The sequence below is a fragment of the Jaculus jaculus genome, chromosome 1, assembly GCF_020740685.1.
Source record: "Jaculus jaculus isolate mJacJac1 chromosome 1, mJacJac1.mat.Y.cur, whole genome shotgun sequence".
Lineage (NCBI taxonomy): Eukaryota > Metazoa > Chordata > Mammalia > Rodentia > Dipodidae > Jaculus > Jaculus jaculus.
In genome coordinates this window covers 273,332,062-273,348,339 of record NC_059102.1, presented here as the reverse complement: position 1 = coordinate 273,348,339, position 16,278 = coordinate 273,332,062, and the positions used below count along the sequence as shown (strand labels likewise).

The 16,278-nt window shown below is 40.4% G+C and overlaps 1 protein-coding gene across 1 annotated transcript in view; it reads right to left on the bottom strand.

The window, feature by feature from the left end:
• The window catches only part of Sf3b3 (splicing factor 3b subunit 3), a 61,231-nt gene that overhangs the window by 23,163 nt on the left and 21,790 nt on the right, over positions 1–16,278 (bottom strand). Inside the window, exons 10-13 of the mRNA XM_004659568.2 lie at positions 15,791–15,886; positions 11,278–11,350; positions 3,175–3,326; positions 626–781 (exon numbers count right to left, since the gene is read on the bottom strand). Coding sequence (XP_004659625.1) covers positions 626–781; positions 3,175–3,326; positions 11,278–11,350; positions 15,791–15,886 — 477 coding nt within the window. The remainder of the gene's footprint in view (positions 1–625; positions 782–3,174; positions 3,327–11,277; positions 11,351–15,790; positions 15,887–16,278) is intronic.

Here is a 16,278-nt window from a genome sequence, read left to right as displayed (position 1 = left end):
CAGCACTAGGGAGGCAAAGGTAGGAGTTCAAAGCTACCCTGAGACTATATGGTGAATTCCAGGTCAGCCTGGGCTAGAATGAAACCTACCTTGAAAAACCAAAAAAAAAAAAAAAAAAAAAAAAGGAAAGAAAGCTGGGTGTGGTGATGCAATCCTTTAATCCCAGCACTTGGGAGGCAGAGATAGGAAGATCTCCAAGAGTTTGAGGCTACCATGATACTACAGAGTAAATTCCAGGAAAGCCTGGGCTAGAGGGAGAGACCCTACCTAAAAAAAAAAAAAGAAAAGAAAAGAAAAGAAAGAAAGAAAAGAAAATCTCCAAAATGGCAGAAAATAAATCTCTGCCAAGTATTTGTTTTGAAAAGTAGAACAGGAAGTACAGAAGGATCAAATATTTCACTGCTAAGGGAGGATTTCACAATTCTAATTTAAGTCAGATTTTCTGCTTCTTGCTCTCTGGAAAAGGCCAGAGTATCCTGTGGATATTTTCATCCTCCAAATAGCTTTCATGTGAACATATTCTAAATAGCTGGGTAACAACTCCTATCTTTACCTCTGGGCCCAACAGTAAGTCTCACAGTACAGTGAATGTAATATACAGCCCCAACATCACGAAATGACATACAGGATCCATCTCAAAATACACCAGCTCTCCTCCTGTCAGAGCTATCACCACTTGTCGCTGGTTCACTGCACACTTCACAATTGTTTTCTTTCCGGGAGTCTTCCACTCATTAACTCTCTTATCTGCTCGTATGTGCCGAATGCCATCTGGATACACCTAGTAGTTAGTAAAAGAAGGAAAACAGACTCATCACTTAGAATTATTCACACACCTAGCAAATGTGTAGCCACTGCATTTGAAGCACCAATTAAGAATTTGGCTGGGGGCTGGAGATGAGTCAGCCATTAAGGCACTTGCCTGTAATGCCTAATGACCTGAGTTCTATTCCCCAGTACCCACATAAAGCCAAATGCACAAAGTGGCACATGCAGCTGGGGTTTGTTTTCAGTGACTGGAGGCCCTGGAGCACCCATTCTCTGTCTATACACTCTAGAGGCTGAGGTAGAAGGATTACTGTGTATTCCAGCCCAGCCTAAGACTACATAGTAAATCTTAGTATGCCTGGTCTAGAGTAAGACCCTACTTTGAAAAACAAAACAAACAAACAACAAAAAAAAACACAAGAATTTTGTTGGCCAGGTAGTATCCCACATTTTAGTCCCAGAGGTAGAGGATCATTGTGAGTTCCTGGCCAGCCTGGGCCACAGAGAGACCCTACTTCAAAAAACCAGAAAAATTAAATTTAAAAAACAAAAACAAAAAAATTTACAGAGGGCTAGAGAGATGGCTCAGTGGCCAAAGGTACTTGTGTGCAAAGCCTGATGGGCAGGGTTTAATTCCCCAGCACCCCCAAACACAAAGTGCCCATCCAGCTTTACACTGATAGCTGTGGGAATTGAACACATATCTGCAGGCCTTGCAAGCAACTGCACTGAAACATCTCCCCAGCCTCAAATTAGAGAAACAAATGGATTAACCCAGACAAGGTTAATTTTTAAAGAATTTTTTTAATGTTCATGCCCCACTCCAGGTAGGGTTTCACTATAGCCCAGGACGACCTGGAACTCACAGCAATCCTTCACTTCTGCCTCCCAAATGCTGGGATTAAAGGCATGCACCACCACACCAGCTTTTTAAATGGTTTGTCAAGGTAGGGTCTTGCTCTAGTCCAGGCTGACCTCAAACTAACAACAATCCTCCTACCTCTGTCTCCTGAGTGTTGCAATTAAAGAAGTGTGCCACCATGCCTGGCAAAGTTCATGTTCTGCCATGTCTATTTTTTTTTTGTTTTTTTTTTTTGAGGTAGGGTCTCACTCTAGCCCAGGCTGACCTGGAATTCACTACAGAGTCTCAGGGTGGCCTTGAACTCACCGCGATCCTCCTACCTCTGCCTCCCGAGTGCTGGGATTAAAGGCGTGCGCCACCACACCCGGCCCTGCCATGTCTATTTTAAGTAAGTTCAAAACCCATATGTTATTACAGATGAGAACAGAAGTAAAGAGGCTCAACTGAGAGGGCTTTTTTTATACTTCAAATTTCTCCAAATGACAAATGGATATGGCTTAGAGGTTAAGGTACTTGCCTCTAAAGCCTAACCACCCAGGTATGATTCCCCAATACCCAAATGCACACAAGGGCCTGCAGCTGCTGCAAACTAACTCCAGATTCATGGGGCACTTTGTGCATCTTGTACACGTGGGTCTTGGAGAATCAAACCTGGATCATTTGGCTTAACACACAAGTGCCTTAACTTCTAAGCCATTTCTCCAGCCCCAATATTTAAAAAAAAAAAATTTTCTCCAGGGCCTGGCTTAGTGGTTAAGGCAATAGCTGGCAAAGACAAAGGATCCAAAGTACTCACATAAACCAGAAGTACAAGGTGGCATGTGTCTGGAGTTCATCTGCAGTGGCCAGAAGCCCCGACATGCCAGTTTGTTTGTTCTCTCTCTCTCAAATAAATAAATAAAATACAAAGTAAATAAAATCTTTAAAAGGTTCTTGGAGGGGATTAGGTTATATTGTCTATATTTATGGAAGTTGTCAATAGCGTTAAAAAACTCTCCAAATGAGCCATGCATGGTAGCACACGCCTTTAATCCCAGCACTCAGAAGTAGCAACAGGAGGATCATCAAGCACTTGAGGCCACCCTGAGACTACATAGTGAATTCCAGGTCAGCCTGAGCTAGAGTGAGACCCTACCTTGAAAAACAAAAACAAAACAAAAAATTCTCCAAATGATTAGTTATGTTAATAAAAACCTGGGGCTGGAGAGATGGCTTAGTGCTTAAGGCATTAGCCTGCAAAGCCAAAGGATCCCGGTTCGATTCTCAGGGACCCACGTAAGCCAGATGCACAAGGGGGCGCATGCATCTGGAGTTCGTTTGCAGTGGTTAGATGCCCTGGTGTGCCCATTCTCTCCCTCCCTCTCCCAGCCCTCTCTCTCTCTCTCTCAAATAAATAAATAAATAATATTTTTTTAAAAAACCCTGAAAGACCTAATCTTAGTGTAGTTCGTTATGTCCTTCTCAGGCTTTCTGTAGGCTACAAGACATGAACATAAGTACTCTACAGTGTGGCAGCATGAAAAGGACAAAGAAAGTAAGTTCACCTGCACCAATGCATCATCTCCTAATAAGGAGCAGGACAAGGTTGGGGTGGTTCCCAAGAACCCAGAATCCGTCACTTCTTCCACAGTCTCTCCGATAGACAGCACAAGGGTGGCATTCACGAAAGACACAATAATGTAGGCATCAAACTCATCTGGAAAAGGCAAAGAAAGTAACTGGTTAGTAAAAGACATCTGAATTAGAAAGGCAAGTAAGACTAACAGTTTCAGACACTTATGTGTAGTCACCACACAACACACACAGGACAGGATGGCCCAAACCAGTCCGAGCATTTACAGATAAATGCCTAAATACACTTATAAAAGCTTTCTTATTGCACCTCTGAAAACTAGCATTTTCTTGAGACATCTGCTATAGAAATGAGAGAATACAAAGGAAGTAGAGGCATGAGAAAAATTTAAATATACATATGTATATATAAAGAACTGGAACTTTTAAATTTTTTTCTATTAATCTTATGAGAGAGACTGGGCATGCCAGGTCCTCTAGCCACTGCAAACTCCAGACTTATGCCATCTTGATCATCTGGCTTTGCAGGCAAGTGCCTTAACCACTGAGCCATCTTTCTAATCCTTGTTATTATTTTCTGTCAGTCTCATGTGGCCCAGACTTGTCTTCAAGTCTCTACATATAAAAGGATAGTATTTAACCTCTACACCTGTCTCCACTACCACAGTGCTAGGATTGCAGGCATGCACTGCCGTACTTGCTTTGTGGGATGTTAAAGATGGAACCTAGGGCTTCATGCATGCTAGGCAAGGATTCTACCAACTGAGCTACATCCCTGCCCGTTTGTGCCAACTGTTAATCACAACCCAATCGTAAGAGATAATTCTTAAAACTGTGAAGATCTCTAACTTCTTTCAAAGAAGCTAGCCCAAGAATATAAACTCTAATGAATACAACAGATTACTTAAGGTTTCATGAAATTAAGTCACTGTAGGTTTGTAAAGTGGGAATCCTAGTTCCACTGAGAATGATGTTTATATTGTCCGTTCTTGTCTCTTCTGGTTTTTTACTATTTAAAAATATAACCCAGTGGTCATGAGCAATCCTATTAGAACTTGCTTTTCATGAAGTAGTTGAATAAACAAATACAAATGAATTTCTCAGGGTCTGAAGATTTGAGTTATGTGTAAAGACAACATGAAAAACTTCCCCTGCAAATCCCATTGTTAAAGGCCATCCATTTCCCATATATCTTCACTCTACAACATAAAACAGACTGAGTTCCCTTTATCTACAATGACTGATTTAACATTTGATAAATACTGACAAATGTCATTTATTTTTCGAAAGGTTGAGATTTTATTCTTTACATTTTTATTTTTCAAAATACTTTACTTTTTTAAGAGAAAGAAAAAAAGAGAGGCAGGTACAAAGACAGAATAAGCACACTAGGGCCTCTAGCCACTGCATACGAACTCCAGACACGTGCACCACCTTGTACAGCTGGTGTTACATGGTTACTTGGGACTCAAGTCCTTAGGTTTTGCAAGCAAGCGCCTAACTGCCAAGCCATCTCTCCAGCCATTCATTTTTATATTTACTTGCCATATTTTGTCCTCCTAACTCAGAAACCAGATAAACAAAGAACTGAATTACAAGGTACTAAATGGGACTGGCAGCCACACTTCTATGACTAGCAACTACCGATCTAACTTACACCACCCATGCCAAGGACACACTATTGCTTTGTATTATTTCAAAATTATTAAATTAGTTCAAAAGAATAAGCATTCTTTGTAGGAGGTAATCAAGAAAAATGTTATTGGTATATACCCTACAGCAGTATTTTGACCTATTAGTAGGACATAAAATCAATTTGATGCGTAGCAATCTGAATTTTAAAACTTTTTAAATATTTTCATTTATTTACTTCCAAGCAAAGAGAGACAGAATGGGCACACCATGACCTCCAGTTACACACACCACTTTGTGCAACTGGCTTTACGTGGGTACTAGGGCATCAAACTCCAGTCTTTAGGCTCTGCAGGCAACTGCCTTAACTGCTAAGCCATCTTCCCAGCCACATATGCATTTATGTATTTATTTGACAGAGAAAGAGGGAGGGAGGGAGGAGAGAGAGAGAATGAGCACGCCAGGGACTCCAGCCACTGCAAACAAACTCCAGACACATGCACCCTCTTGTGCATCTGGCTAAGGTGAGTCCTGAGGAATCAAACCTGGGTCCTTTGGCTTTGCAGGCAAATGCCTTAACCACTAAGCCATCCCTCCAGGCTTTTTTTTTTTTTTTTTTTTTTTTTTTGAGGTAGGGTCTCACTCTAGCTCAGGCTGACTTGGAATTCACTATGTAGTCTCAGGCTGGCCTTGAATTCATGGTGATCCTCCTACCTCTGCCTCCCAAGTGCTGGGATTAAAAGCTTGCACCACCATGCCCGGCCTCCTAAAATATATATATAAAATTTTTACTTATTTGTAAGCAGAGAGAGACAGAAGAAAAGAAGGGAGAGCAATAGATAATGGGTGTGTCAGGGACTTAACCACTGCAAAGGAACTCCAGATGTACATGCTATTTGTGCTTATGTCTTTATGTGGACAGGAGGGAACTGAACCCTTGTTGGTAGGCTTTGTAGGCACATACCTTAACCACTGAACCATCTCTCCCAGCCCAGCAATCTACATTTTGTAATAAAAATATAAGTTATGAAACTTTCAGTTATGAAAATGACAACATTTCAGCTAACAACACGTGTGTACAGGGATGGTTGACAGGGATGGTTGTAAAGCAAGGACCAAAGATATTTCCCAGTTGAGTGTGGTCTATGCTTAGACTAAAAATGCACAACATATAAATTCAATTTCCAAATGACAAGAAATAGTGACTGTTTATTTATTTATTTGAGAGAGAGAGACAGAGAATAAATGGGAGCTACCACAAATGAACTCCAGACACATGTACCATCTTGTACATCTGGCTTATGTGGGTCCTAGGAAGGCAAACTTGGGTAATTTGCAGGCAAGCGCCTTAACCACTTGGTTTTTGTTTGTTTGTTTGTTTTTCGAGGTAGGGTCTCACTCTGGACCAGGCTGACCTGGAATTAACTCTGTCATCTCAGGGTGGCCTTGAACTCATGGCAATCCTCCTACCTCTGCCTCCCAAGTGCTGGGATCAAAGGCGTGCGCCACCACACCCGGCAACAGTTGGTTTTTATTATACTTTTATTAATTTGTACATGCCAAGCCCTCTGCTATTACAAACAAGTACCAGACGTCAACTAATTTTTGGGTCTAGCTTCCATGGTGGCCAGGTAGACAGGCTTTGCAAGCAAGGTCATTAAACTACTGAGCTATCTTCCCAGTGCCTTGATTATGTTTGTTTTAATTGTCAGAATATACCAAATGTTTAGAAACATCCCATAAAATGGCTTTACTAGGCAAAGAATTGTTTACTGTTATAAAATAAATTAAGATTTTGTTGTCACTAAGTGTATTTCTAATAGCTCCCAAAAAAGCCAATATTCATTTCCATGTAATACTAAACTTAAAATGTCATATGCCAGCTCAAATTTTGACTTGCAATAAAAGAAAATGCTTAAAAAATAATAAAAGTAGGCTGGAGAAATAGATGGCTTAGTGGTTAAGGACCATGCCTGTGAAGCCTAAAGACCCAGGTTTAATTCTCCAGGTCCCATGTAAGCCCGATACACATGGTGGCACATGAATCTGGCATTTGTTTGCATTAGGTAGAGGCCCTGGCGTGCCCATTCTCACTTTTTCTGCCTCCCCCCTCTCAATAAAAATCTTTAAAAAATAATGTTTTACTCTTTTATTGGAATACTGTATCATTTTTCATGTTTCCATCTATTAAAATCTGATACCTTGAAAGCTATGCAAGAGCAAATTAAAGCCACACAACAAAGGACTTTAACTGGTCGTAACTTTCCAGTATCTTACTCTACTCAAAATGAGGGGGTCAAGAAGGAAAGAAGAGTCCAGAAGAAAAACTATATAATTTTTGACTTACAGAGAAGATAAATTTGGGGATAAAGAGGTGCTTAGATTTACATGTTCTCTTCAACCGTAACCCCAAACTTCTCAGATATAAATGAAAATGTTTGGTCCACTTAAACAGGGATCATATCTTAGCTAAGTAATGTGATAGTAGGAATGACCAAGGTTTAAAAGCTGCTTTATGCCACAGGGTTTCAATTTCCTCAAAACACCCATTACCCTGTGAATAAACAAGAGTATTTTAACTTCTATACCCTTCCATTCTCCAGTAATGAAGTACTAAAACATGAAAGTTACTCATATGTCCCAGGAAGATTATAGGTTAAAAGTTGGCATTCAAGCTGGCATGGTGGTGCATGCCTTTAATCCCAGCACTCAGGAGGCAGAGGTAGGAAGATTACTGAGTTCGCGGTCACCTGCAACTACACAGTAAATTCCAGGTCAGCCTTCCTTAAAAAACCAAAAAAGTTGGCATTCAGAACAAAAACCAAACTTCAGTAATGGTACATGACTAGGATCTATAAATATACAATGGTTTTTCTAGGGGTTAAGTCTCATAAAGAATATCAGTGTTTATCTCAGTAAAGAATGTCTTAAGAAATGAGAAAAATCTTTCTTGGGGTCCTGATCTTTTTTGGTCAATATATCTGAAGTGAACAACTCAAAGAAATATCAAAGCTATGATTTTCTAGTTACATGCTTTCTCCAACCAGTTTTATTTTCTGAAAACTCTGTGGAGGAAAACTGAGAAGCCAATTTCCACCCCAGACTGGCCGATAAACAAGCAGATGGGTGTGTGTCACTATGTTGTACATCAACAGCCACCTGCAAAGTTACCCTCTGAGAGACACCATCAGGGCAGGCTCAAAGTTTTGTGCAGGTCCCTCTCCCTGGGTAAACTATAAAATCCCACAGTAGACCCTAGCAGTAGGTACACACCTGTTATAATCAGCACCTTCACCAGCCACCTGTGGAAGAGAAAAAAAGGCTTGGTATTGGTAGTATGCATCACCAAGTACCAGCCAAGGTTAGTATTTGCCTGAAGACTTGCAGCATGTGTGGACAGAGGAATGCTCACTCAACAGTAACTTAGGATATCTGGAAAGAAAATGAACAAAGAACCTAACAGTAAATCTGATGAAGAACTATGTTTTGACATTTAACAGACAACTGAAATGTTCCAGCACTCCAGAGGCAAAGGTAGAATCGCTGTAAGCCTGGGGATACATAGTGAATTCCAGATCAGCCTGGGCTAGAGTAAGACCCTACTTTAAAAACAAAACAAACAAACAAACAAAAATTCAAGTATCAATTTCATTATGCAATATACTGCTTGCCTAACAACAATTTGGGAATCATTTTCTTTCCACAAAGCCCTACTTAATCTTTAAACATAAGCTCATTCCCTCTCCTACAACCCTCCTGGCAATTACACCCTCCATCACATCAGTGCATATAACACTTTTTTTTAACCTTGTCTCCTTTTTTATTTTTTGGTGGTGCTGAGGATTGAATCCATGTACTTATACATACTAGGCTAGTATTCCACCAGTGTGCTACTGTAGCAGGGATTCTAGGTTAATTACTGTGAATTCATGGTGGGTTCTTTGGTGACTGCAAGATGAAAGCATAGAAGAAAATAACACCAGATTCCCACCAAAGAATCATTCAAAATGAGCACTACACTGGGATTAAGGAGACAAGAGTGTACACACACCCACACACACACAATTTTGAGAATTAAGAATCAATTCTTGGGACTTTCTGCCTTCTTTATAAATATGAGGAAACCTACATCTGATTTAAAATTTTTAAAGGCGTTTTAAAAATTTAAAAGAGGGCTGGAGGAATGGCTTAGCAGTTAAGACATTTGCTGGCAAAGCCAAAGGACCCAGGTTTGATTTTCCAGGACCCACATTAGCCAGATGCACAAGGTGGCACATGCATCTGGAGTTTGTAGTGGCTGAAGGCCATGGTGCACCCATTATTTATCTACCTCTCTGTCTGAAATTTAAAAAAAAAATTAAAAAATAAAGTTGAAAGAAGCCAAGCATATGACCCTTCACTATACTTAGAAGACTAAGGATTGTGAATTCAAGGCCAATCTGACTGGTACAGCAAGTTCTTCCACCTTCAGTATTTAAGAGACCCTGTCCTTAAAAAACAAGTAAGCAGGTTGTAATAGTGCATGCCTTCAATCCCAGAATTCGAGAGACAGTGGTAGGAGGATTGCTGTTGAGTTTGAAGACAGCCTGAGACTACATAGTGAATTCCAGGACAGCCTGGGCTACAGTGACACCCTACCTGGGAGGGGGGTGGCAATAAATAAAATAGAACTGGGCTTGGTAGCTCTTGCCTTTAATTCCAACACTTGGAAAACTGAGGGGTGCTATAAGTTCGGGGCCAGCCTGGGCTAGAGTGAGACTGTGCCTCAAAAAAAAAGAGAAAAGGGGCTGGAGACCTGACTTAACAGTTAAAGCACTTGCCTAAGAAGCCTAACCACCTAGGTTCCATTCCCCAGAACCCACATAAGCACATGGTAGCACATGCATCTGGAGAGTTCATTTGCTGCGGCTAGAAGCTCTGGTGTGCCCATTCTCTGTCTCTTTAATAAATAAATAATTTAAATATCATGGCACAAACCTTTAATCCAAGCACTATACAGGCAGAAGTAGAAGGAATGCCAGGAGTCTGAGGCCACCTTGAGTCTACACAGTGAATTTCAAGTCAGCCTAGAACAAGACCCTACCTTGAAAAACCAAAAAGGAAAAAAAAAAAAAAAAGAAAGAAAGAAAGAAAAGAAAAGACAACGAGAAAGATTATCTCACTGCCTCTTTCTACTTCAATGCTCTAAGAACCATAAAATCAGCCACCACCAAGGTAAACAACATTACCCAGCTTCTTTATGTACAAATTACATACAACATGGAACTCTCTAAACCAACTATCTAATGATTATCTTCAAAGCACACCCATTTCCTATTCATTTCACTCTTTCAATGCTTTCAATTCCAATAATGACAATGAAAACAAAACCCACAAAAATATGTAGTAGTCTACTAATAGAAAGAGGTTTTCCTCCTACACATTTCCCAGCTCTTAAGTTTATCCTATCCACTAGAACATCTAAACATCAAGCAAAACGTCATGCCTGTTTTCTAGAAAAAGCCGTTTCCTGGCCAGAGTGATCTTACTCACTAGTACCATACTCCTAAGAGGGGAAAAAAAAGGAAAATAGGTCTTAGAACAACAACAAAACAAAAAAACCTTTCTGCCCCAAAGAGAAAATGAGAACAGGTTTTATGGCCCTGACATTCAACTGTCATAAGACTTTCCTGATGTTAGCGTGCTGTGCACTGTCACATTACTTTTAGTTTAAAAATATTTTATTTATTTGAGAGAAGAGAGAGAAAGAGGAAGATAGAGAAAATGGGTGTGCCAGGGCCTCTAGCTACTGCAAACAAAATCCAGACACCTTGTGATGCCACCTTGTGCATCTGGCTTACACATGGGTAATAGGGAATCAAACATGGGTCCTTAGGCTTTGCAGGCAGCCAACCCTCCAGCCTTTCAGTTTTAGAATGAGGTGACCATTTCTACCCAGGAACTCAGAATCCTCCTTCCCAATACTTCCAACTCTAAAATTGGTTCCACTCAATCTTACTGTAAGCACAAACAGAACTGACCAATTAATGAGCCTCAACAAACCTCCTAATTTCCAGAAAAACCATCTTACATTTTACTGTGATTTTAATACAATGGGAGAACATAGCTGAAGACAAATGAAAAAGCAACAACTCTTACATTTATTATACAGATGAAACCAGTGCTTTATAAAATAAAAAATCACACATGGCACTTCTCTGATTCTGAAATGTTTATATAACTAAAACAAATGCTGCCACATGCCTCCTTACCCACATTCAGAAAAAGCAATAAATAAAGGCATACTGATTTTAACAGCATCAAAAATGTGGCATTGAGCCAGAAGTTTCTGGTATAGGATAGTAGATGAAGTGATACAGAAATATTACGAATGGAGTCTCTTACATTTTTCTATTTCAATGGGTCCCAGGTCCCATTTTAACTATGGAGAAAGGGATGCTTACCTTCAATGTGCCGACGTACTGTCCAGACAGCATTGGGGTTACCGGGTAGCTCAGAAACGGCCATTTCCGACACCTGATGGGAGAGGTGGAAGCCACAAATTCAGTGACAATGAAATGCAACATAATATGGCAGGTAATAAAGTCCTAAAGGCAAAGGTAGTCCCACATATGGTATGCTGAATTAAAAGGGATCAATGGGCACCGTGGTGCACGCCTTTAATCCTAGCACTTGGGAGGCAGAGGTAGGATTGCTGTGAGGTGGAGGCCACCCTGAGACTACATAGTGAATTCCAGTTCAACCTGGGCTAGAAGGAAACCCTACCTCAAAAAACTAATAATAAAAATAAAAAAATTCTAGGGCTGAAGAGACAGCTTAGCAGTTAAGGCATTTGCCTTTGAAGCATAAGGATCCAGGTTTGAGTCCCCAGTACCCACATAACCCAGATAGACAAGGTGGCACATGCATCTGTACTTCATTTGCAATGTTTGAAGGCTCTGATGCAACCATTCTCTCTCTGCCTCTTTCTCTCTCTCAACAGAATAAAATTGAAAAAATGTTTAAAATAATCAAAAATTGTAAAGGTACTGGTGGTCCTCATGATAGATTTTAACAAAAAGTCATGGAACGGCTGAGAGGACAGTGTCCACAGCTAAACCACATACTTCCTTTGGGTACAAGATGCCTACATCCTTTCTCACAAAGGACAGCAACCAACCACTGGGACGAAAGAAGCAATCTAAATCAGTATTCTACTTCTTTCGCTAACTGCCATAAGGCTAAATCCTATTTCCCTGTGGACCAATTCAAATGCCAGTCCTTTAAGAAAATAATTCCCTTACCCCTTGGCTAGCAATCATCTCTTCCCTTATTAAGTGGCTCATAGAAACCAATCACCAACTCTTAGGGCATAAACTGTTTTGCTTTTCCAACTATGTTTATGCTCCTTAATGACAATAGTGGATTAGACACAAACTCAATACTGTTTTTTGCAAGTCACTATTTCAGATTCAAAGTAGGTAACACTACATTTTATCATGTAACCACATCTTACAGAAAGAACTCAAGAAAATTCAAGAAAAGCATATTCTTTTTTAGTTTACAGGTATAATAGTAATAAGACTTAAGAAGTACATTAGCAATACAATTTAAGTGTCAATATGCTCAACTAAAACTATACTCAGAAAACACAGTACAACAAATAGATATATCAGGGGAAAAAATATTTAAAAACAAGTGAAGACTCCACAAGCTTGTACTGCAAGGTCACTGAGAAATCTTGCTGGAGCTGAGCTGAAAACCTCCTCCATGTAGACCAGCTGACAGAAAGCTGGAAAAGGCTACACTGCATGCAGTTCCATGGGAGAGAGAGAAATCACCAGTGGAGATACTCAACAGTGGACACTGCAAGCCTTAAATTTGGCCAGTCAGCCACATGAGCCAATGGGCACAATAGTGGCATGTCTGTTATGGTGGAAACCAACTGCCCTCTAATTGGACTGGAGACCCATTTCATGGGAGGGAATACATGCCTGATACTGAAAACCTATTACAGGGGAAGTCATGAGCCCTACAGGTGTAATGTCTGCTGCTATCTGGCTAAACATATATACTATGCTTTCCAAACTGCATGGTGAGCACTTAATGTTCACACCCATGTATTAATACTACTTTCACTTTTGGTTAGAGAAGCTTCTCTTTTCAGATGGCAGTGACACCTGGGATTACTCTAAAGGCACTATAGTGCTGAGAAGAAGTGATAGAAGAGTGCTCAGCACTGAAACATCTCTATCACACCTCCCAAGGCTCAGGGTCCATTGCAGAAGAGGTGGCGGAAAAAATGTTAAGAGCCAAAGGAAAGGTAGAACTGCTTACAATGTGCTCTTCAGAACACAAAATGCCCTGGATATCCTTGACCTTACAGTGCCTGACATTACCTACAAAAGATGATCATAATAGGAGAAAATGACACCAAAATTAAAAGAGACTGATAGAGAGGGGAAGGGGATATGATGGAAAATGGAGTTGCAAAGGAAAGTGTGTGTGGCGGGGGGGATAATCAGGGTTTATTGTCTATAATTATGGAAGCTGTTAATAATGACAAAAAAAGAAAAAGCAGAAAAGCCAGGCCAGGAGATGGCTCAGTAGTTAAGAATACTTCCTATGCAAGTATGAGGACTAGAGGCCTGAGAGAGCCCTCCCCAAGACCCACATAAATAACTGGCCGTGGTCACATGCATCTGAAATCCCAGTACCAAAGAAGAGCCAAGAATTGAAGTACAGCAAATTCTGTTGGAGTTAGAAACCAGTCATGGTGGCACAAGCCTTTAATCCCAGCACTCCAGAGGCACAGGAGGATGGCTATGAGTTCAAGGCCAGCCTGGGACTATAGAATGAGTTCCAAGTCATGCTGGGCTGGAGTGAGACCTTACCCTGGGAGTTGAGACTCCAGCTTAGATAACAAAGGGAAGAGTGATACAGTGGGCTACCCAATGTTCTGCTGATGCAAGTACACCCTGCTGGGTGCCACATTGTAACACACATATACACAGACAAGCAAGTAAGAAAAGGGGCAGGGGAGATGATTTGCAAAGCAATCCACCCTGGGTTGGATTCCCCAATACACACGTGAAGCCAGATGCAAAAGAAAAGTGCAATAATCAAACAGTTTTAAAGTATTTTCATATATAACAAAGATTTGTTTAAAAAGTTAAAAGGTGGAAAGCATGGAATGAAAATGTTTCTTGCTGGGTGTAGTGGCACATGCCTTTAATACCAACAGACGTAGGAGGGTCAGAGTTTAAAGCCACCCTGAGACTACATAGTGAATTCCAGGTCAGCCTGAGTTAGAGTGAGATCCAATCTCAAATAAACAAATAAGAAAGTGTTTCTTGGTGGGGTGTGATGGTGAGTTTTGGGCCACATTGGAGCTACAGAATGAGTTCCAGGTCAGTTTGGGATTAAAGGCATGTGTAAAATAAATAGTGTACCACCACACCCAGTTAACACTAGCTTTTTATCACATGTTCACTGGGAACCAATAAGCAATCAGCCAGCACTCAGGAGAAATGACATGAGTTTGGGGCCAATCTGGAATACATACTGGGTTTCAGGTCAGCCTTAGTAACAGCCCAAGACTCTGACTTAAAATTCAAGGGAGGGCTGGAATGATGGCTTAGCAGTTAAAGCACATGCCTGAGAAGCATAAGGACCCAGGTTTGATTCTCTAGGTCCCACATAAGCCAGATGCACATGGTACTGCATGCATCTGGAGATCATTTGCAGTGGCTGGAGGCCCTGGCGCACCCATTCTCCCCCCCCCCCATAAATAAATAAATCTTAAAAAAAAAAAAAAAGAATTCAAGGGGAAGACACTTGGAATTACACATTGTGGCTCTAAACTGGCCAAAAATAAATAAATAAATAAAATGAATAAAGCAAGCAGCGGGCCCTTAAAAGCTATAGTTTACCTATCAAAAGCTTTAATACTGCCGGGCGTGGTGGTGCACGCCTTTAATCCTAGCACTCCAAAACAGAGGTAGGAGGGTTGCCATGAGTTCAAAGCCACCCTGAGACTAAAGAGTGATTTCCATGTCATCCTGAGCTAGTGAGACCCTACCTCGAAAAAGAAAAAAAAAAAAAGCTTTAATATCAAACTATTGACAGGATATTTTATTTTACTTCCAAAAAAATAATTCTGGGGCTCCTGCCATAAACATTAAACATAACAGTAGAACCATTATGAGAAGATGATATGGAATTTGAGAAGGTAATTTTGAGCATCCAGATCACCTAAAAGGACCAACAATAAAATACATCATACTCTAACCACTTAGATGAAATACTCCAGAAACATTAAAAATAATGTCACTTGAGCTGGAGAGATAGCCTAATGGTTAAGGCACTTGTCTGTAAAGCCTAAGGACCCAGGTTCAACTCCCCAGAACCTACATAAGGCAGATGCACATGGGTCTAGAATTCGCTTGCAAGGGGTGAGACCCTGTGTGCCTATTCGGTTTCTTTTTCACTAATAAACAAATAAAATATTTTAAACAAAAATTGATGTAACTTGAGGGCTTATAATAATAAAGAATAAATTTATGACATCAGGTATTGGGTACAGCACATTTGATTACCAGTATCAAAAATAAACATACAAGGGGAGAGAGATAGCTCAGTGGTAAAGGTCTTAAGTTGAATTTCCAGTAAAGCTATAGACAAGCAAATACAACTTTGAACAAAGATTAAGACTAGAACGAAAGAGAATAAAATGTTGTATACAGATTTCCTGACCTCTGTGTCATGGCTAGTAAACCTAAAACTACCATACTAACAAGTGAAGGAATGAGTAGGCAATATGAACTCCATAAACTTTAGAGAAAGAAGCAGGGGAGAAAGACCATATTTTTCATAAAATCATTTAATGCATCACTGATCTCATCAAGTAACCTTAAAAGATGTTCAGTCTGTGTTTCCCTCCAAACCCTAAAGAGAACCAACAAACTCCTGCGTTACCTCAAGTCCATGCCTTAGGACTCTCAGAGATGACCGTGGTCCCCTACCACAGGCCACATACAGCTGTGGAGTATCTTCATTGGCCAGATCAGCAATCTGCAGACAGAATGGAAAAATATGTCTACTGTTCTAAGTACCAAATATAATTCTCAGAGGACAAACTATCCTTTGATATTAAGTTTATATATTGGCTGCTAACTCTGGGAAATGGAACGAAAAATCCTGTGTTCCAAAAGAAAGCCAGTTTAAAGCAACAAGGTTTTTGTGTGTGCTTTGGTTTTTCAAGGTAGGATCTCCTTCTAGCCCAGGCTGATGTGGAATTCAGTAGTCTGAGGCTAGCCTCAAAGTCACAGCAATCCCCCTACATCTGCCTCCCAAGTGTTGGGATTAAACGCATTTGCAACCATGGCAGGCTGTTTTTTGAATAAAAACAAAAGTATATTTTCAGTGTCAAGAGGATCTGGCATGCCTATTCTCTTTTGTCGCTT